Raw genomic sequence first — 16,610 nt, forward strand, 5'->3', positions numbered from 1 at the left:
AGATACAATAATTTTATTGTATGCAAACAATTTTTGTCAGATAACCAGTGAATCTGGCCTTTTGTGCCTATAAAAGCAATGGATGACCTTAATACTTATTGGGATGGTAAAGGTTTTCTGTAATCACACCGTGTATCAATGCAGACCGACCCATAGCTTTAAACGTCTCTCCTCCTGCAGCTCAACAGAAAGCTCTCTTAAAAAAGGTAAACTGCATGGGGGATTAGCTTCTCAGAACTCAGCATGACTCGAACTAAAGCACAGCTTCAACCTTTAACACAACTTTGAAGAGCATTGACATCCTTTATGGTTCACCGAATCAATTGGGCATCAGTGGAAATATGAGGATCTTATCCTCATCTTGAATAGCCATTGGGTTCATGCAGGTTTCAATGTATGTGTAGGACCTTTATGAAAAGGAGAAGGTAACTAAAATCTGATCCTATAACTGCTTCATTAATTCAGGAAAAAAAACAAATGCATTTGATGGACAGATGTGTGACATAACATGTGTAAACATTAGACCTCTTCCACTCATCCAACTGTGGCAACCCTTACTTCAGAATACAACCTTGGGCAAAAAGTGTCCCGATCAAGTAATTTATGCTTAGAAATAAAACATTGACTTTCAAATGCACCACTGCCTGAAGCCAGGCTTTGAGGCTGATTTGATCCCCCTTTGAGATGGTGAGAGATATGGCCCATTCCCCCTAATCACATGCCAGAGACTGTGCAATCACACAGCAACAGCTAAAGTAATCACCATGGTGGTCTCCAGCCTCCTCCCTGAACTGAGCCTCAACCCTACAACATCAGTAACTCTGGGAAGTCCTGCATATGTGCTCCTCATACATAAACAGCCATGCAGTAACCAGCAGCACTGTACTGTAGCCTAATATGAAAGCATAAAGCAAAGAAAGCATTGGATAATGTCCAACTGTGAATGATACAAAACCGGTGAAATCAAGGAGTTACAAATATTTGAAGAATGTGGGGACATTTTTTGGCACACCAAAAATTGCTTTTCAGTGTGTGAATGCTTAACTAAACCAGGGACTGCCTGAAGTGTGCATTCAACATGCTGTAAATGTGAAAACCTACTTTGGCCTGTGACATTTAAAAGCATGGCGATCTAGAATCTACAACCTGCTGCTCTGACTTGTGAATGAAAATTCAAGCAAAGCAAAGGAACGGTCTGACAGTCAGTAGCAATCTTATATCCAGCACCTGTTTAACTTCTACAGTCTGACACTGGAGTCACTGTCAATCAACGTATTCCTGCGTTAGGCTGAGAAAATGTTCCTAAACCTGTGTTTAAACACAGGACTGAATACCACAACATATTCCATTATTAGAACTGTTGTGTAGTCTGGATTTGGGCAATAATTATTATTAGAATTTCTGCACACACAATCCTCAATCTTAAATCTGCTGAACATAATTTGTTACTTTGGGGACTCAGAACTGACAGTGTTCTCTGAGAAATGAATCAAACATACTATTGAAAGCCAATTTTGAAATTCTTCTTCAGGGGATACATTTTTTCTGTAAACATACCCTTCACAAACAAGTGTCCACTTTTCTTCTGCAGCATCAATAAGAAGTTCATTACCGTGGCACGCCAACCAAGGTTACTTGTCTGTTCCAGACTTTATGGCTCAATATCAGTGGAAGCGAGGGAACAGTGGAGTGTTCATGTTTTTCATCTGTTTTTGCAGGCCACAGATATACAACATAATTAATTGCTGAGATGAGCATTCTTCTGACAATACAGCAAAGAGTTTTATTTTTTGTGTGTGTGTGTTTTTTTTTTTCGCTGCCTGTACTGAGACTGTCTTAAAAAATGAGCTGGGTCGTGTTCTGCAGTTACAGGAGTGCACACTAAACTGTGAGAACACACACATACACACACAGAACACCTCTACAATAAAGGTCTCTGTGCTTCAGCGTGGGGTACTGCGGTGTAAAATTGTGCTCAAATGGAGTGAATGAGTTAGATGGAGTTTGTAAAGTCTCCTGTCCTCTTCTGAACCAATAGCTCGATCCACTCTGGCTTTATCACGGTGTGCCAGCCTACTGCTATCTGTGCTGCGCTAAATCAATTAGCATGTCATTAAGATAGCTTGTTCCAGCACAGTAAGCATAGAGTGGGACTACAGTATCTACAGGAGCACAGCTGAACTCAGAGGGCATCATACCTTAGCGTCTGTGTGTCAGAATGCACTGGGCTGTGTTTAATGGTCTACAAGAGCACCTGGTTATAACAGACGTGGGTCACAAAGACTTTCTCACCACAGTAACATTACATAGTTCTAAGCCAGCACCAGAAATGTGTCCAACAAATGCTGGTCTTTGTTTTGTAATCCCCAATAACAGCCACAGTGAAAACATCCAAAGCTTTATTGTTGTGCTCTACCTTGTTATCACAAACAGTTTTTCAATTACTTTCTGAGAAGGAGATGTAATCAATTCTGTGAGTGGAGTTTTTTATTTATGCCTTTATTAATTTTTTTCATTCTAAGTGCTGCAAGAACATTAACAGAGCATTCAATATTAATCTCCTTCACAAGAGAAAACTCAAAGTCACCTTACATCAGAGAATGAGCTGATCATTCTGCAATTACCAGAGCAAAGCAGCACCTTGGTCTTTGGACAGAGATAGATGTGATAGGCTTAATCCCCATTCGTGCACAGAGGATTTCTCTCTGAAGGCGAGAGCTCAATCAGACAGAATTCTGATAAACACTGAAAATACTGTAGCGTTCGGAACTCACGATAAACTTTTCTTTATCTTTGACAGTATGAGTGCTTAATCAAAACTGCTTTCCTCTACAGATAACATAAAGTTAAACATTTAAGAAATAACTTCCACTAGTGTCAATTCAGAAATGGGATATATCATCCTAAATCTGTTTAAACACTGAAACCAGTAGTATTTAACTGCACCAACCTGAGGTCAAGGGAATCAAAGAGCACACATCATATTATCCAGAGTGAGCCAGATAATAAAATCCTCACATCATAAAAGCCATAAAAGCCCCATTCTACTGCCTAGGGCCAAATGACTGCCAATAATGTATTAGACTACGTGGTATGCATCGGAACCGGTGCCAGAAAAGTAATTCTCTGAGAGGAAAAACTAATAAGGTATTCATTCAGTCTCTTTAAAGCATTTCTATAGCCAAATCCGCAGGTGTTTGACAGAAAGGCTGAGGAGGGATTACATCTCTCTGAGGTCAAACTGTGCGTCCCCTTCTAAGAAAGACTGTATAGTAACTGTATGTGGATGCGGACCCGAGTGTTTAGTCATGCTCTCCCGCTCCTGAACAGGCTACATCGCCACCACGATGTTCTCAGTCACAGCAAACAATTCAAAGGGGCTAGACACTGACTTCAGAAGACCAGTGCTGGCTTTGAACACCATGCCAGTTGCACAAGCCATCAGTGGCACATCATCATCCTCCAGGCATGCGCAGAGCAAATTTGTGCCCCCCCTGGACTACAGATGTAACACTTGGCAAAGACATTTGACTGGATACTAGACAATAAAAACACCACGAGGAGGAAGTACCACCCCAATGAGTGTTAGCTTCTGTTCCAGTAGCCTCTAGTTCTCAAAGTGTTATCTCACAGGGGGTTTCTTTCATCACTCTAAGCTGAATCTGGTGGGGTGTTCACAAATTTATATCCCTCCCGGTCACAGCAAGGTTTAAACACATTAGATTAGATGTATTATAAACACTTTAATAAACGAAATATATGAGAAGTAAGGGATTGTGTTATTCCCTGGTATTCCTATAACACAGATGACAGTAGTTTGTCCTCTTTTTGTCTATTACAGGTTGTAGGTCAATGTCAACAAATGCCTGTTCGTCAGCTAAGCAATAATGTCCAGTATCACTGCATATAAATAAGAACAACTGCAGAAATAATGATAAAAGGTTAACTCAGTTAAAGATGACATTAATTTATGTATGTCATTGATTTTTGAGTGATCCCTGTTTTTATTAGTTCAATCAATCATGAATATTTCAAAGCACAGTTTATATATTAATATTTATATTCACATAGTATTTTTCTTTTGTCTGTAGACTTAACATTTAATATAACTCTATCAATTCCCTACATGATATTTACAGTGTCATAATGTTATTTTAATTGTATTAATATTTCCTGCTTTTTTCTTTATTTATATGCTTTATATGCTTTTAAAACATGAGTAGTGAAAACTGACAATTCCATCAAGTGTCCAGAGTGTAAATGACACATACAGAACAACAAATAGCTTCTATGACCCATAACTATAGCCTGCATTATCAAGTTCCTGACTTTTAGAAAACTCAATAAAAGAAACCTTCCATTGAAAAAGCACCGTGTGGGTGAAGCTAATGGAAAAGAGATCAGCTTGAAAAGGATGCAGGACTTTGACTGCTTTCTCTTTGTGTGTTCCCCGAGGCCATTCATCATCATTTTAACCAGCGTGAATAAGGTGATAAAAAAGCAACACATATGTGGTTTACTGCCTGCTTACCAAGCCCGTTAGATAACACTGGTCACAACACACAAATGTAATTCACATTTTTTTTTCCACAGGTGAACAGCACGATATAGCCATTATAATGGTAACCATCCATCTTATTCAGCTGAATGACAGTGAATGCTTCAGCGTTGTCATATTTTAGCTCCATCTGTCAGACAGCCTTATAAACTGATATCCATCCACATAGGTAAACACAATCATACAACACAACATTCAAAAACAGTATTTACACCTAATAGTCACTTGACATTTGTCAGAAAGTGTGCAGCTTTGGCTTGAGATGGCATTTATTATCAGGTGTCTTAAATGACAAATGCTACTAAGGTAAACCAAATCATTGACAGAACAGGAAGTGTGATGTAAACACTTGTTTTGGGAGCATCACTGGCACAGTGGAGGGTTTAATACTAAAGCCAAAACCAGAGCGATGTTGAAAGGTGAAATCTCTACACGTCAATTTTGTCCCGAACTGCACAGTGCAACAGAGCTTATTACAGACTCTCAATCTGTCTCAAGTGTTCAGACTGTGTCAGTAATGCTGGGCTGCTGGGCCCTCGAAACGCTTCATTAAAAAGCCTGGCCATCCAGAGCACATCCGTGGCAGCCAAATAAAGTGTCAGACCGCATTTTTCATCTGCGGATTAAACCTATGTAAGCCTGAATTAAACCAAATTAGATCTGAAAATGAGAAATAAACCAAAGCCAGATGAGTGTAGGGGCATGGGTGCTGCGAGCAGAGAGAGAGTGCTCCAATGCCATATGGAGAATTGGCTGTGTTGGTCACTGCATCTGTATCTGCAACCCCTTATGCATTTTAGAAGAGATTACAGCCTTCTGGTCTATTGTTTACGCATACCCACATATTCTATTTCATTTATTCGCATGGAGGATACAGGGAAGCAGAGGCTGACCTCCTTTATTCTTTCATCTATTGTGATCTGAGGGATCATTCCTGCACTCAAGTCTCCCTAGATTAAAGGATCTGCTTTCACTGACCGCGGCGAGGCTGTTTATTCTTCCACAATGAAAGTCTAGGTGCTTTTAAGAGTGAATTTCACGTTGGCATTGTGGTCCTTTGTGAGCTGGCGAGTGCATCAGGGCAGCACTGTGCTGGCCTGGGAGATAAACTTACTGCTAATCAATCACGCAGTGTTCTGTTTTCTCGTTCTATCCTTTCGCCCACGCACACACATGCAGTTCACACAAAGTCTTTCTGCTATTAGAAACAACACTGTCCTCAGACCTCAGACCCCTTGTGCGCACATTTCAATCAGGGGGACAATTACAAACCATTGGTTGTGTATGTGACAACAACCTGCCAGATAAAAACGTATCTCGATAACTCACACTAGCTGTGTAACAGACAATGCTATCATGCTGTACTGTGTGTGTCTGTGGAGAGGGTTGCAGCGGGGGGCTGTGGTCTGTACTCAGTCACCACCAGTGTGTCAGATCCTCAGCCAGCCCATTGTGATGAAATTCAGCCACAATAGCACGGTATCTTCCCCAAAGCAGGGGCCTTATCATGGCCCCGAAATGACTCGTCTCTGTGGACGCCCCTCAGAAACAGACTCCATGGAACTGAGGGCACAGAACTGGAGGTAGAGCAAGCGATTGTTCCATACATGATGAACTGTATCTCTATAAAACTGTGCACCAGCGGTGTTGTGAGTAACAATGATGAACTTTGGATGCTACAGAACATTTCATCACTTTCTCACTGCCTTTGAAGAGAAAATGACACAGATTTTTATTTTTAAATAATGTCTATATAGGCCACAAATAAACAACTGTCAGCTCAGATATATTTTTTCACTGTATGTGTTGACAGTGCCTAAAACAGAATTATGTCAGTTATCAATCATGTTGACACTGGGTGTGTCCATGGCATGGAGTAAATGCAGTGATGAATTGCATTTCTAAACATATCAGACAAAGCCAGGGGCCCATCTTAACATTAAGCGTGCAACAAAATGCTAACACAGCTTACAGCATCATGCTGTTCCTTCAGGCATTATGGGATTTGATTAGATATTTATTTGAGTTCTGCTTGAATTGTGTCTTGTAATACTGAAGTGATATAATTACCTAAAGGGTTATTTTTACACCATTGTTCTCACAAACCTGCTTTGGAATGCAGCAAGCGTAACAAAGCACCAGGCAATGGTGATTGAACACAAATCCAGAGAGAGGACCTCGTGCTCCAGTGCACGTTGTTCTGTGGTTTGACTGGAAGACTTTCCAACGTAAGGAAAACACTGCTGTGCTTCTGGGTAAAATGCATCACTTTATTCTCTCTGATCTTGTTAAAAGCTTACTCACTCTTGGTCTAGTTAGAGTAGAGAATCCAATGTGCTTGTGCTTGTGGAGCTTTGCCAAACAGTGTTCAGGGAAGCCTCCATAAATGTCTACCCCTCTCTATGAATTGTAATTTTTTTCCCTCCTCCACTTGATCTGCCCACACAAGAGTGAACTATCAGTCAGTGCATCACAAAATTGTGTCCTATGTGTCGACAGTGCTGCCTCAGTATGGCAAGTAGCAATCTTGGATGTGGAACAACACAACCACAAAAGTCAGCTTTGCACATTAGCTTGTTATTTACAGTCTGCAATAAGCTATATAAAACCTTCTTCACGCCAGAGAGTTGATGGATTCCCCAACTGCATATTACAGGAATCATCAGGCAAGACAACAAGTGCCGCAAACATAGCACATCAACTGCAAAGTAATCTAGCAACTCCGTATCATTTGGCTTCTGTGTTCACAACATCCATAACACCAGCTGAGGGATGCTGTAGCACAAGCTGTGAGCTTTATAAAACACCTCAATCCACAGCGACAGATATAAACAGTGGCACAGTAAACAGAGATGACCTCCGAAGGTTAGCATCGCTCACTGACTTACACACTGATAAATGCTGTGTATATAGCCTTTAAACAGTGTCCTGATAACTAGACAAATCAAGTGTTCTGTATGTGAAGTTGTTGAATACACATTTTAAGTTATGGTACATTTAATTAGAATGTTGCAAATCCTCATGTAACTAACTCATTATTACTTCAATTGCAGTACAAATAGCCAGCAATGTTTTAGTCATGACAACAGGCTTTCAAGAAGACGCTCTTAATTAGTGTGAACACATCACATGATATTAATATATAAAGATGCTGACACCTTGCGTGAAGCACAAGAAACAACCTCTGTTTTACTAGCTTCAGTGTATCCCACATGTTTTTCTCAGCGTCAGTCTCAATATAGTCTCAAACACCATCTTAAAAAAAAAATCAAAAACACAGTCCACCCTTGAGCCTTCAGTCCATGGAAGACATCATTATAGTTTATCTAATACAAAAATCCAATTTGATATTATTTCGTCTGATGTGTTTATGTTCTTCTGGGTTTAATAGCTCTTCCCAGCATAGACCAATTAAACAGTCAACAGACCATTTAAGGCCTGATTAGTCTCAGACTGGCTTTTAATTTGATATGCATGCAGACCACAAGCAAAATGGTTGATCAAGCGAGGCAGGTGGGTAAGATGTCTGTCTGATACAGAGATGCATGACAATTAGGGTTTGGTGTTTCTGCTGTGGTCCAATCATTTCCACTCACAGCAAAGCAAAAGCACAAAACAGTCAGACTGCGCCTTCCCAAACGCATAAGTGGCTTCAGATTGACAGCTACTTGTTTTGAACATTCATTGTGTCCTACCTTATCATTATTTTCTTCGATCCAGCTCTTTACTGTGTTCAAAGCAATGTCAGCTGCAGGCTCATTGGGGAAACCTAAAGAGAAAAAAACAACAGTGTCAATAGCAGTTGCATCCACATGCAGATGCCAGAGGGGCATAGAAACAGACAGGTAACCAGACAGACGAACGGATATCTCCACAGGTAACAGCATTTCTCCTAAATCGATGAAAAGCAGCACAAGCTGCTTGTCTCTGGTAGATGAGACCAGCTGTCAGATTAAATGCTGTAGACGTGTGAGGCCAGATGAACGGGGATGTGAAAACACATACATACATACTTAAGGAACAACAAAGCGTTTTCACATACATAAATGCATACACACACACGTACATATCCGTACATTCACATCTGTCCTCACAGCCGTGCTCATTACCACCTCAGGTAGAATTGATTAATGTTTTGTCATTATGGGGGAAAAAAATTACACTTCGATGTGTGATCGTTCACACTATCCTATTTTTTCCCCAGAGTGAACGTGTAGCAGTGTGGCTAACTCCCATATTAGCCACAACAGCTGTGTCAGCAACACAATGCATTGATAGAAAAAGAATGATAGCCATCTGATTAATTTTTAATAAGGCCAGCTAGCTAAGGGAAGACTCTGTTGATCTTCTTCGTGGAGGACTTTCCAAGACTAAACACTTAGAATAAGCTATTGACTATGAATGCCTTTGGGCCAGCCTTGCTACAGCTAAAGAGTGTATGCCATTACCAAAAGAGCTGACAATCTGTTCCAGAGCAGTGTTTCAGCTGTCTTTATTTCAAAGTAATTATAGTTGAGTTTGGTCTTCAGTGCCTTTCACAATGCTTGACTCCAGCACTTTAAAAGGCTCTGCACAAATCCTCAAGGTACTTAGAAGTTGCTCTGCAAGCACAAACTTAACACTGAATGCCCTATGCAAAGTTAAGGCCAGAAGCCAATAAACAAACATGGCCCGTTTGTTCAGTCACAGTGACCCAGTTCAGGATTTAAAACTCTTTCATTATATAACCCCTGACCTGCTCAAAGGGACCACAGGTTGCAATAGACAGTGTCTTCCTTCAGCGACAGGGGTCATGACCTCAATTTCAACCCACATCAACTGATACAAGAGCCATGTCATAGTTGTAACCTGTTGGTTATTCCATGGGTCACATTTTCAAATATTTTTCTTTTCCTGGGTCATTGCCACGGCTATAACATTCTATGACCTCAACAAGTACCGCAACGACCTCTAGCCTTTAAGTCGGATGTACAGAAAAATTGAAAGCCATGAAGATCTCTTCTTACATTTCCTGAATTCGTACCTCTCTCACTAGGACCACCTGGTGCCAAAGCTTCTCAATAACTACTCAATAAATGCTATAAACCAACTGCCTTGACAGTCCTGATATATTGTATGTAGCTTCATCCCGCTCACCACCCATCCCTCAACTGCTGTTGATGTCTCTCTCTCTTTCTCTCTCTCTCTGTTTTTCTTCTCCCCTCTCTCAGCTTGACAGGAGTGGCCAAGTTACGCTGAGGGGAGAAGAGGGGCTAAAGTGCTGCTGAGCCCTAGCTGAGCTCCTGTTCAAGCTCAGGGTGAAGCAAGAAAGATGTGAGCTGCATAGCAGCTAGCAGTGACAGGCAGGCTGCTCCTACGGCTCTGTTAGGCCGTGTCTGCGGACAGTGCACAGCCTGGTGCATGACTCCTGTCCTTCAAAAGCTGCCCCGAGAGCTACGTGCTCAGAACCTAATCCAGAACGCCAAATCAGTCTGCAGGACATCTGACTCCTCTTGTTTTCTAAGTGCACTTAACCTTTTTAGTCATATCACCTCTTCTGCTGATGCTTTCTTTTTTGAATAACTGTTTCTACACCTTTGCAGGTGTACCGACACTCTGGCTCACACATCAAGTAACATATGCAAACAGATGTGCGAAAGACAAGAAAGCTGAGGAAAACACATCTGTGGAGAAAAGACCAACTGTTTAGGAAGAGCACACACAAAGAGATGTGTCAATGAAGTAAAGACTGAAACAAATTATTATATTATTAACAACCAGCCTCTGTGCTCTTACTGTTAAGCTAATTTAATGGTACATTCTGGTCACCATAAACGAGCATACATTTAATCTATTCAGCGTGGAGTTTCTACAAATGCTCTATCGATCTGAGAACTCTACCTATTAATTAAAGCCAAGCTGAGAGCGAGGGAGGGTGGAAAACATAACCAGGAAGTAAAATGATAACTGAAAAAGAGATGACAGAGATGGAAAACTTGAAAAAGGTGTCAGCACAGCTGGGGTGGGGGGGGGCAGCCTGGCAGAGGAACCTTGCTCACCAGCAACGTCAATGACACAAGGTCAGCGGCAGCAGTTAGAGTACCTCTGCAGCCCCTCTCATCATTTGTCTCCTGCACGGTATATGCACTACTTTTAACTTTTCTCACCTCTACTCTCTTTGCCTCTCTGTCCCTGTCAGCTTGGCCAATGGCCGAGTATGTTTACATAGTGGGAAAAAACAGAGACAATAAAATCCCCCCAGTCCTCACTTCCACCACTTCTCCTGGTCACAGGAGTCACTGCACATTTGACATAATCCACGTTATACAACAATGTTGAGAAAAGGATTGAGTGAGGTGACTCTTCTGTAAGCTCAGGTGCACACCAAATGAAGAAGTTCAGTGTTTTACTTCTACATCTTCTCCCCTCAACACCTCCCTCTCATTCTTTCCCATTTGCTGTGTGGAGAAAGCCAATCTGTCAGGTGGTGGGGAGCTGGCGTCAGGCGCAGCGATGGTGGGCCCTCCAGGGTCCCAGCACTGCTTGGCTCGGCTCTCTCCTATGCTGGGGAATATGACCGGCTCAGGGAGATTTGTCTTAGTGAGGTGCACTGATGGGATATGTGCAGCGCAGTGCCACTGATGAGGGCTCAGGTGGTGCGGTGTTATTTCTGCTGAAGGCTCCTCTACTTCATCACCAGGCAGAGCACAGCATCCAGAGAGAGGAAGGTTGGGAGGGGGAGTTACGACAAGTGCCATGTGAACGAAGGGGTACAGTGGCACAATGCGATTACGCAACATTTGCATAAATGTTGAAGCCAATTACGGTTAGAGGTTCATTGCCCACAACAAATCTGAATTGGGACCAGAGAGAATGATGTCAAATAATCACTAAATCTGACCCGAGAAGTCTGCACGGCAGGTAATTTTAGTCAGTTTCATCCCATTGACTAATTTTAAGCGAATTAAAAAGCATGATTAAATTATGTGAGAAACCTGACTTGTTTTAATTTCCTTTTTAATGAAAAAGTACATTTTTATCCATGTCCAGTGAGTAACGCCAAAGGGAAGATTCATCTTCAAACAGAATTCACATATTTCATTTCTATGATCTCGGGCATGTAGACCTTTGTTAATACGAAGAAAAAAACGAGCCGCCTCTAATCTCCGATGCAACCAAGAGACAGGGACTCTCATCCCTCTCTTATGCAAACACACCTTTATTAGCACTAGCACATGATCCCAGTCACATTTAGGCGATACGAATGTATGCATTTTATACAAAACCAAGACAGGCAACCACTAAAATGGATAATAAAGTCATTTGTAATGAAAAACATTCACATTCTGCATCTCAGACAACTCCTGTCTTTGCTCTGTGAAAGTTGGAGAGTTAAAAATATCCACTGAACTGTAACATGGGGAAAGAAAATATAAATGTGTACTTTGCCTTAGGGGAAATTTTGGCTTTAAGAACAAGCAAGTCCATTGCTCTGACTTTTGCCAGCATGGCAGCTCTTTCATATCCTAAATTTACTTTAACTTAACTTCCAGAGTTAACTTTCAAAACAAACTTGTGTAGCTAAGGTGTTTTTCAGTGGCGAGCAGTAGCTACATCACCTGATAAAGCCAGCAGAGGAAAGCTGAATACATGTCCGTGTTATGAAGCATTCCCATTCTTTATTCGCAAATATATGGGTAGGCTGTAGGTATATATTGCAGATCACAACAGTTTTGTTTTTCCTGAGTGGGCTTATATTGTGAAAAGATACCCACATGCTCCTGTTTTTTTAGGGCTTTATCATTTCTAGTGTTTCTTTTTCCATCTTTTTATAGTGTATAGTCTACAGATTCGTATAAGGGTGTGTGGCCTGAGGTTATCAAACATATGATGATGAATGTCCTAAAAATATGGAGCTTTCTTCTTTTCCCCTTGGGGCAGGAATTGTATTGTTGTTCCCACTTTTTTTTTTTTTTTTAAAAACTTTCCAGTTGTAGCTGGTTAGGTTTACATAACAACGGTCACAATTCATTGTGATGAGCTGTCTACTTTGAAGCAGGACATAGCCCGGGGCTTTGCTAGCTGGCGCTGGTAAATGCACCATAGGTGTTGAAATGGCAGTAAACCTGTCTGCTAAAAAAGCAGACAACAAAAACATATGCTAGTGTTTACTTGTTTTTTAAAGGTCTTTAACAAGATTATGCCTCGAATGATCTCAGCATTCTGCTGTTGTTGCTTAGGAACATCTTTCAAATGTTTTTGCAAGGATTTTTTTAGAAGGATCCTTATCTGCCGTTATTTGTTAACATGTTTTTACCTAAGAAAATAAGTTGATTGCAAAATATCTTGGCTACTACGGTGACAACTGATGCTGATCCTGAAAAGATTTGAGCACTTATTTATCATTTTCTTATTTTTGTTGCTATTTTAGTGACAGATGGATACTTTCTATAACAGACAGGCAGCTGGAATCATTTGATCTTATTTTATACAATGTATATCAGTCAGTTGTGGTTTGGGCAGCAGGAGGAAAATCATTAAGTGCAGCATAGTCGTGGCTTGCTCTAGTCGAGGGCAGCAGTGATGTGTGTTCAACTGGAAAGTGAATGGGGAACAGGGTTGTCACCCCATCAGGGCCCCAGAGGAGAGGTGAGGTGACCCGGGGTGGAGGACAGAAGAGCGCCCCAGGACTCCAGACGCCAAAGCATGGGTGTCAAATGGCCCGGAGCTGCTCCTACACCAACACTGGGACACGACAGCAGGGCTGTGACCATGACCGACTTTGCTGCCCACAGAAGGAGACAGAGACAAAGAGGGATGGGAGGGTGCTATGTGAGGAAGAGAAGCAGAAAAAGAGGTGGGAAGACAGAGAGCACTTTCCGTGGCACAACAGATGATGACCTTGCTTGGAAGCGTTCCATATAGGTGATAGCGTGCTTTGTCCTACATGCTAAAATTAACACCTGACATTTTACTTTTTTAAAAACATTCTGAGGATGATATGCAAAAGTTTAATGCTCAACCAAGTTTTACAAAGGCCTAAATCTATTGTCCTGTGGGTGGGAGGTATTTTTACATTTGGCTTATCATCCATGAAAACGGTAGAGCAAGACTATTGTTGAGTACAACGCACACTGTGTGACTCAGTTAAATGGGCTACGAAGCTCCTGCTCCCACCGAGCACACACTCTGCTGCCCACTGATACAGCATATTGCTCCTATGTACCTTGAAATTCCCAACCCAGCTGGACTAAGCTCAATATAGTAAACCCTAGGTTTTAAGAGAAGGGGGGGGGGGGGGGGAACTTGCTTACGCTGTCTCTGGCAAGCCAGCAGCGAGCCATCTCTTTTGAGAGATAAGGTGCCATGAATGTCTCCAACCTTCCTAATCCCAGACAGGGATGAAGAGAGTCAGAATGATGCTGGCACTGGCTAGAGGGAAAAGAAATCTTAGCTGCTTGACACCTTTGATCTGGACAGTACAGCAGAATGGCAGCGTGGACATACCAGTAGAGCTTGGGTGGATTACATCCGTATATCTCCCACAGCCACCAGTCACTGCTAAAACTCCTTTGTCAACAATTCTCAGATCCGTCACAGAGACAGATGAGCCAAAGGTTAGCGGTAAACACAGAGATATGTGTAGAAAAAAACGTAGCAGCATTTTCTGAACTGAGCACCTCCGATTGTTTTGATATGGGTTATAAATGCATGTGTTCAAAGGCACCTGTCTGCAAATAGAAGAAATATTGTTTATGTCCTTGCTTTCATATTGTGCCTGGGAGCCCTCTGCTCTATGCAAAGATTGATTTTAAATATATCCTAACTGTACACTTTATTACAAAACTGCTGCAAAGTGCCCTCTCAGGATCAGCTAAGATGTGATCTTTACAAGGCTAAATTGTCCATGATGCATTGCAAAATTGGATTTTTATGTTGCTTGTGCCATTAAGAAAGGTCTGAGACGAGGGGAAAAAGGACTACAAGAGACAAGTGAATGTATGGGAGGGAAGATGAAGAAAGAAAAGGGATCCAAAAAAAGACAATGACCTCTCTAAGTCGAGGCAGTTGGACTCTTGGCACTGATCCTGTGAGACATTGAAAGGTGTCTCCTCCTTGGAAGGAATAATCCATTTAAACCTGGGTCGCGCGGCTGTGATTGATGTGCAAACAGGAGCAGCACTTAATAACCTCTATCATGCTGGGTGACCTCGTGGCCCACGGTGGGCACCAGTTTGTTTATGGGTGGTACCTCAGACACACTATCGGTGCAGAAATTCTGTTGTGGCTAATGGGCCGGACTGAGGGATTGGACTGTCAGCGCAGTGTGAGCCCTCATTTTTCTTTCCAAGCGTCTAAGGTACCCCCTTGTGCACCCCTACTACACCCAACCTCCCTGTTCTGCCATCATCTGTCAATGGTGACTGAGCTTTCTAGAATATGGAGGTGTGAGAGAGTGTCAATTAGCATTAGCTTTCCTGACAAATCTGTTTTTCTCGCCGCAAAGGCCTCGGATAACTTGTTCCTGATTCCTCTCTGTCATAGTGCTGGAAGCACTGGATTTGTTTACCAACAGCAATTCACAGTGGAAATGGGTCAGTATGGAATAGACATCTCCATCGAAATATATACATATAAAACAACAGCTGTAGCTTTGTGTAGTCTACAGAATAAGACCACACACAGAGATAGAAAGAGTGAAGAGATAGATAAAAAAGATGTGACATTCAGCCTAAAGATCCTTTGTTTACATTTCTGAAGTGGAAGCTGACCTTAAAGGTTATCTTAAATGTACATAAAATGTCAAAACTTCTGACAAGATAGCAGGGCCCTGTTCAGAATACAGCAGTACTCAGGGGGCACAGGGAGGAGTGTATGGAACACAACATCACAGAGGCTGTGCTATATTGTATTTCCTTTGAAAGTCCCTCCTCCATTTGACCTCTGTGTAAGGATCTTTAGTCTTAATCAGCTGTATTGTTCTGTAGAGATGCTGTTATGGGGAAGCGCTAAGCTGTTTATTTATTGAACAGGCTGTTTAATTCCTAACCTCCACTGCATGCATGGCTCTGCACAGAGCATCTCTTTGATGTGAAGAGGGGCGTAAGGGGGGGGCAGGCTCTTGGTGGAGTGGTATGACAGGCTCCCACTGGCAATGAGGCACACAGTAGCACAGTGAACAGCAATAAGAAGTGCCCTCATCAGCAGCAGTGTACAGTACCCACAATGACCCCCCTCCCCTCTTCCTTCTCCTGCAAGCATCTGAGCTGCCTTTGTGGAGCTGTTTATCTCTATACATTTATTTTTAAAAGATTATAACTATGAGCTGCATATATAACAAGTACAAAAGTATTCAAAGTGTGTTTTACGGCAGTAAAGTTGGACAATTTACAACAGTATTTTTACTCCATTCGTTGATGTAATTAATGAGAACAGCGATAGAAAGACAGCTATAGCCGCTCCAACACTAATGTAAGAGCCATTTTAAGACGCATGCATAGGTGGAGGAAAACAGAGAAAACAACGCTGCGCTGTTAACTGTGCCAATTGAAAAAAGTGATGGGTGGAAATTGTTCAATATCCCAAGAGGGAAGTGTTCTATCCAGTAGCAGAGTGCATAATTAGAAACATCCTGTGATTTATCTGCACACTTTACTACACACAGCAGCCTTCACTAACAAGTATATCTGATGCTGTATATAAGAATTCTCAGACACTCATATGTATTCACACTCAGGGAAGTTTGAGTTGGTTTAATGAGCACTGCAAAAGTTTGTCAGGCTCTATACAGTAATCAGCCACTTGATGACCGTCGGCAGTCTACGGTATAGTTGCATATTGTGAAAAGAGTGAACAGAGGCTCTTTTGATGTTCCCAGATGGCCGATACTTGAAAACAACAAACATGTAGAATTCTATATTGAACTACGGTGTGCATTTTTTGTTCAATTATTGAATTTCCTGATGATTTTTCCTTTATTTTGGTGTTTGTGGAAATAATTTTGAATTTGTTTACACTGGCTACAGCAGCAGTATAATCCTACTGTACATACATACAGAGCTGGAACAGTGTT

The 16,610-nt window shown here is 41.7% G+C and overlaps 1 protein-coding gene across 5 annotated transcripts in view; it reads right to left on the minus strand.

The window, feature by feature from the left end:
• macrod2 (mono-ADP ribosylhydrolase 2) overlaps positions 1-16,610 on the minus strand; it is a 353,444-nt gene that overhangs the window by 70,782 nt on the left and 266,052 nt on the right. For all 5 annotated transcript variants that reach the window (XM_028422749.1, XM_028422747.1, XM_028422751.1 and 2 more), the window contains exon 8: positions 8,254-8,327. In XM_028422749.1, the coding sequence (XP_028278550.1) occupies positions 8,254-8,327 (74 nt within the window). The remainder of the gene's footprint in view (positions 1-8,253; positions 8,328-16,610) is intronic.

The sequence above is a fragment of the Parambassis ranga genome, chromosome 15 (genome assembly GCF_900634625.1).
Source record: "Parambassis ranga chromosome 15, fParRan2.1, whole genome shotgun sequence".
NCBI lineage: Eukaryota > Metazoa > Chordata > Actinopteri > Ambassidae > Parambassis > Parambassis ranga.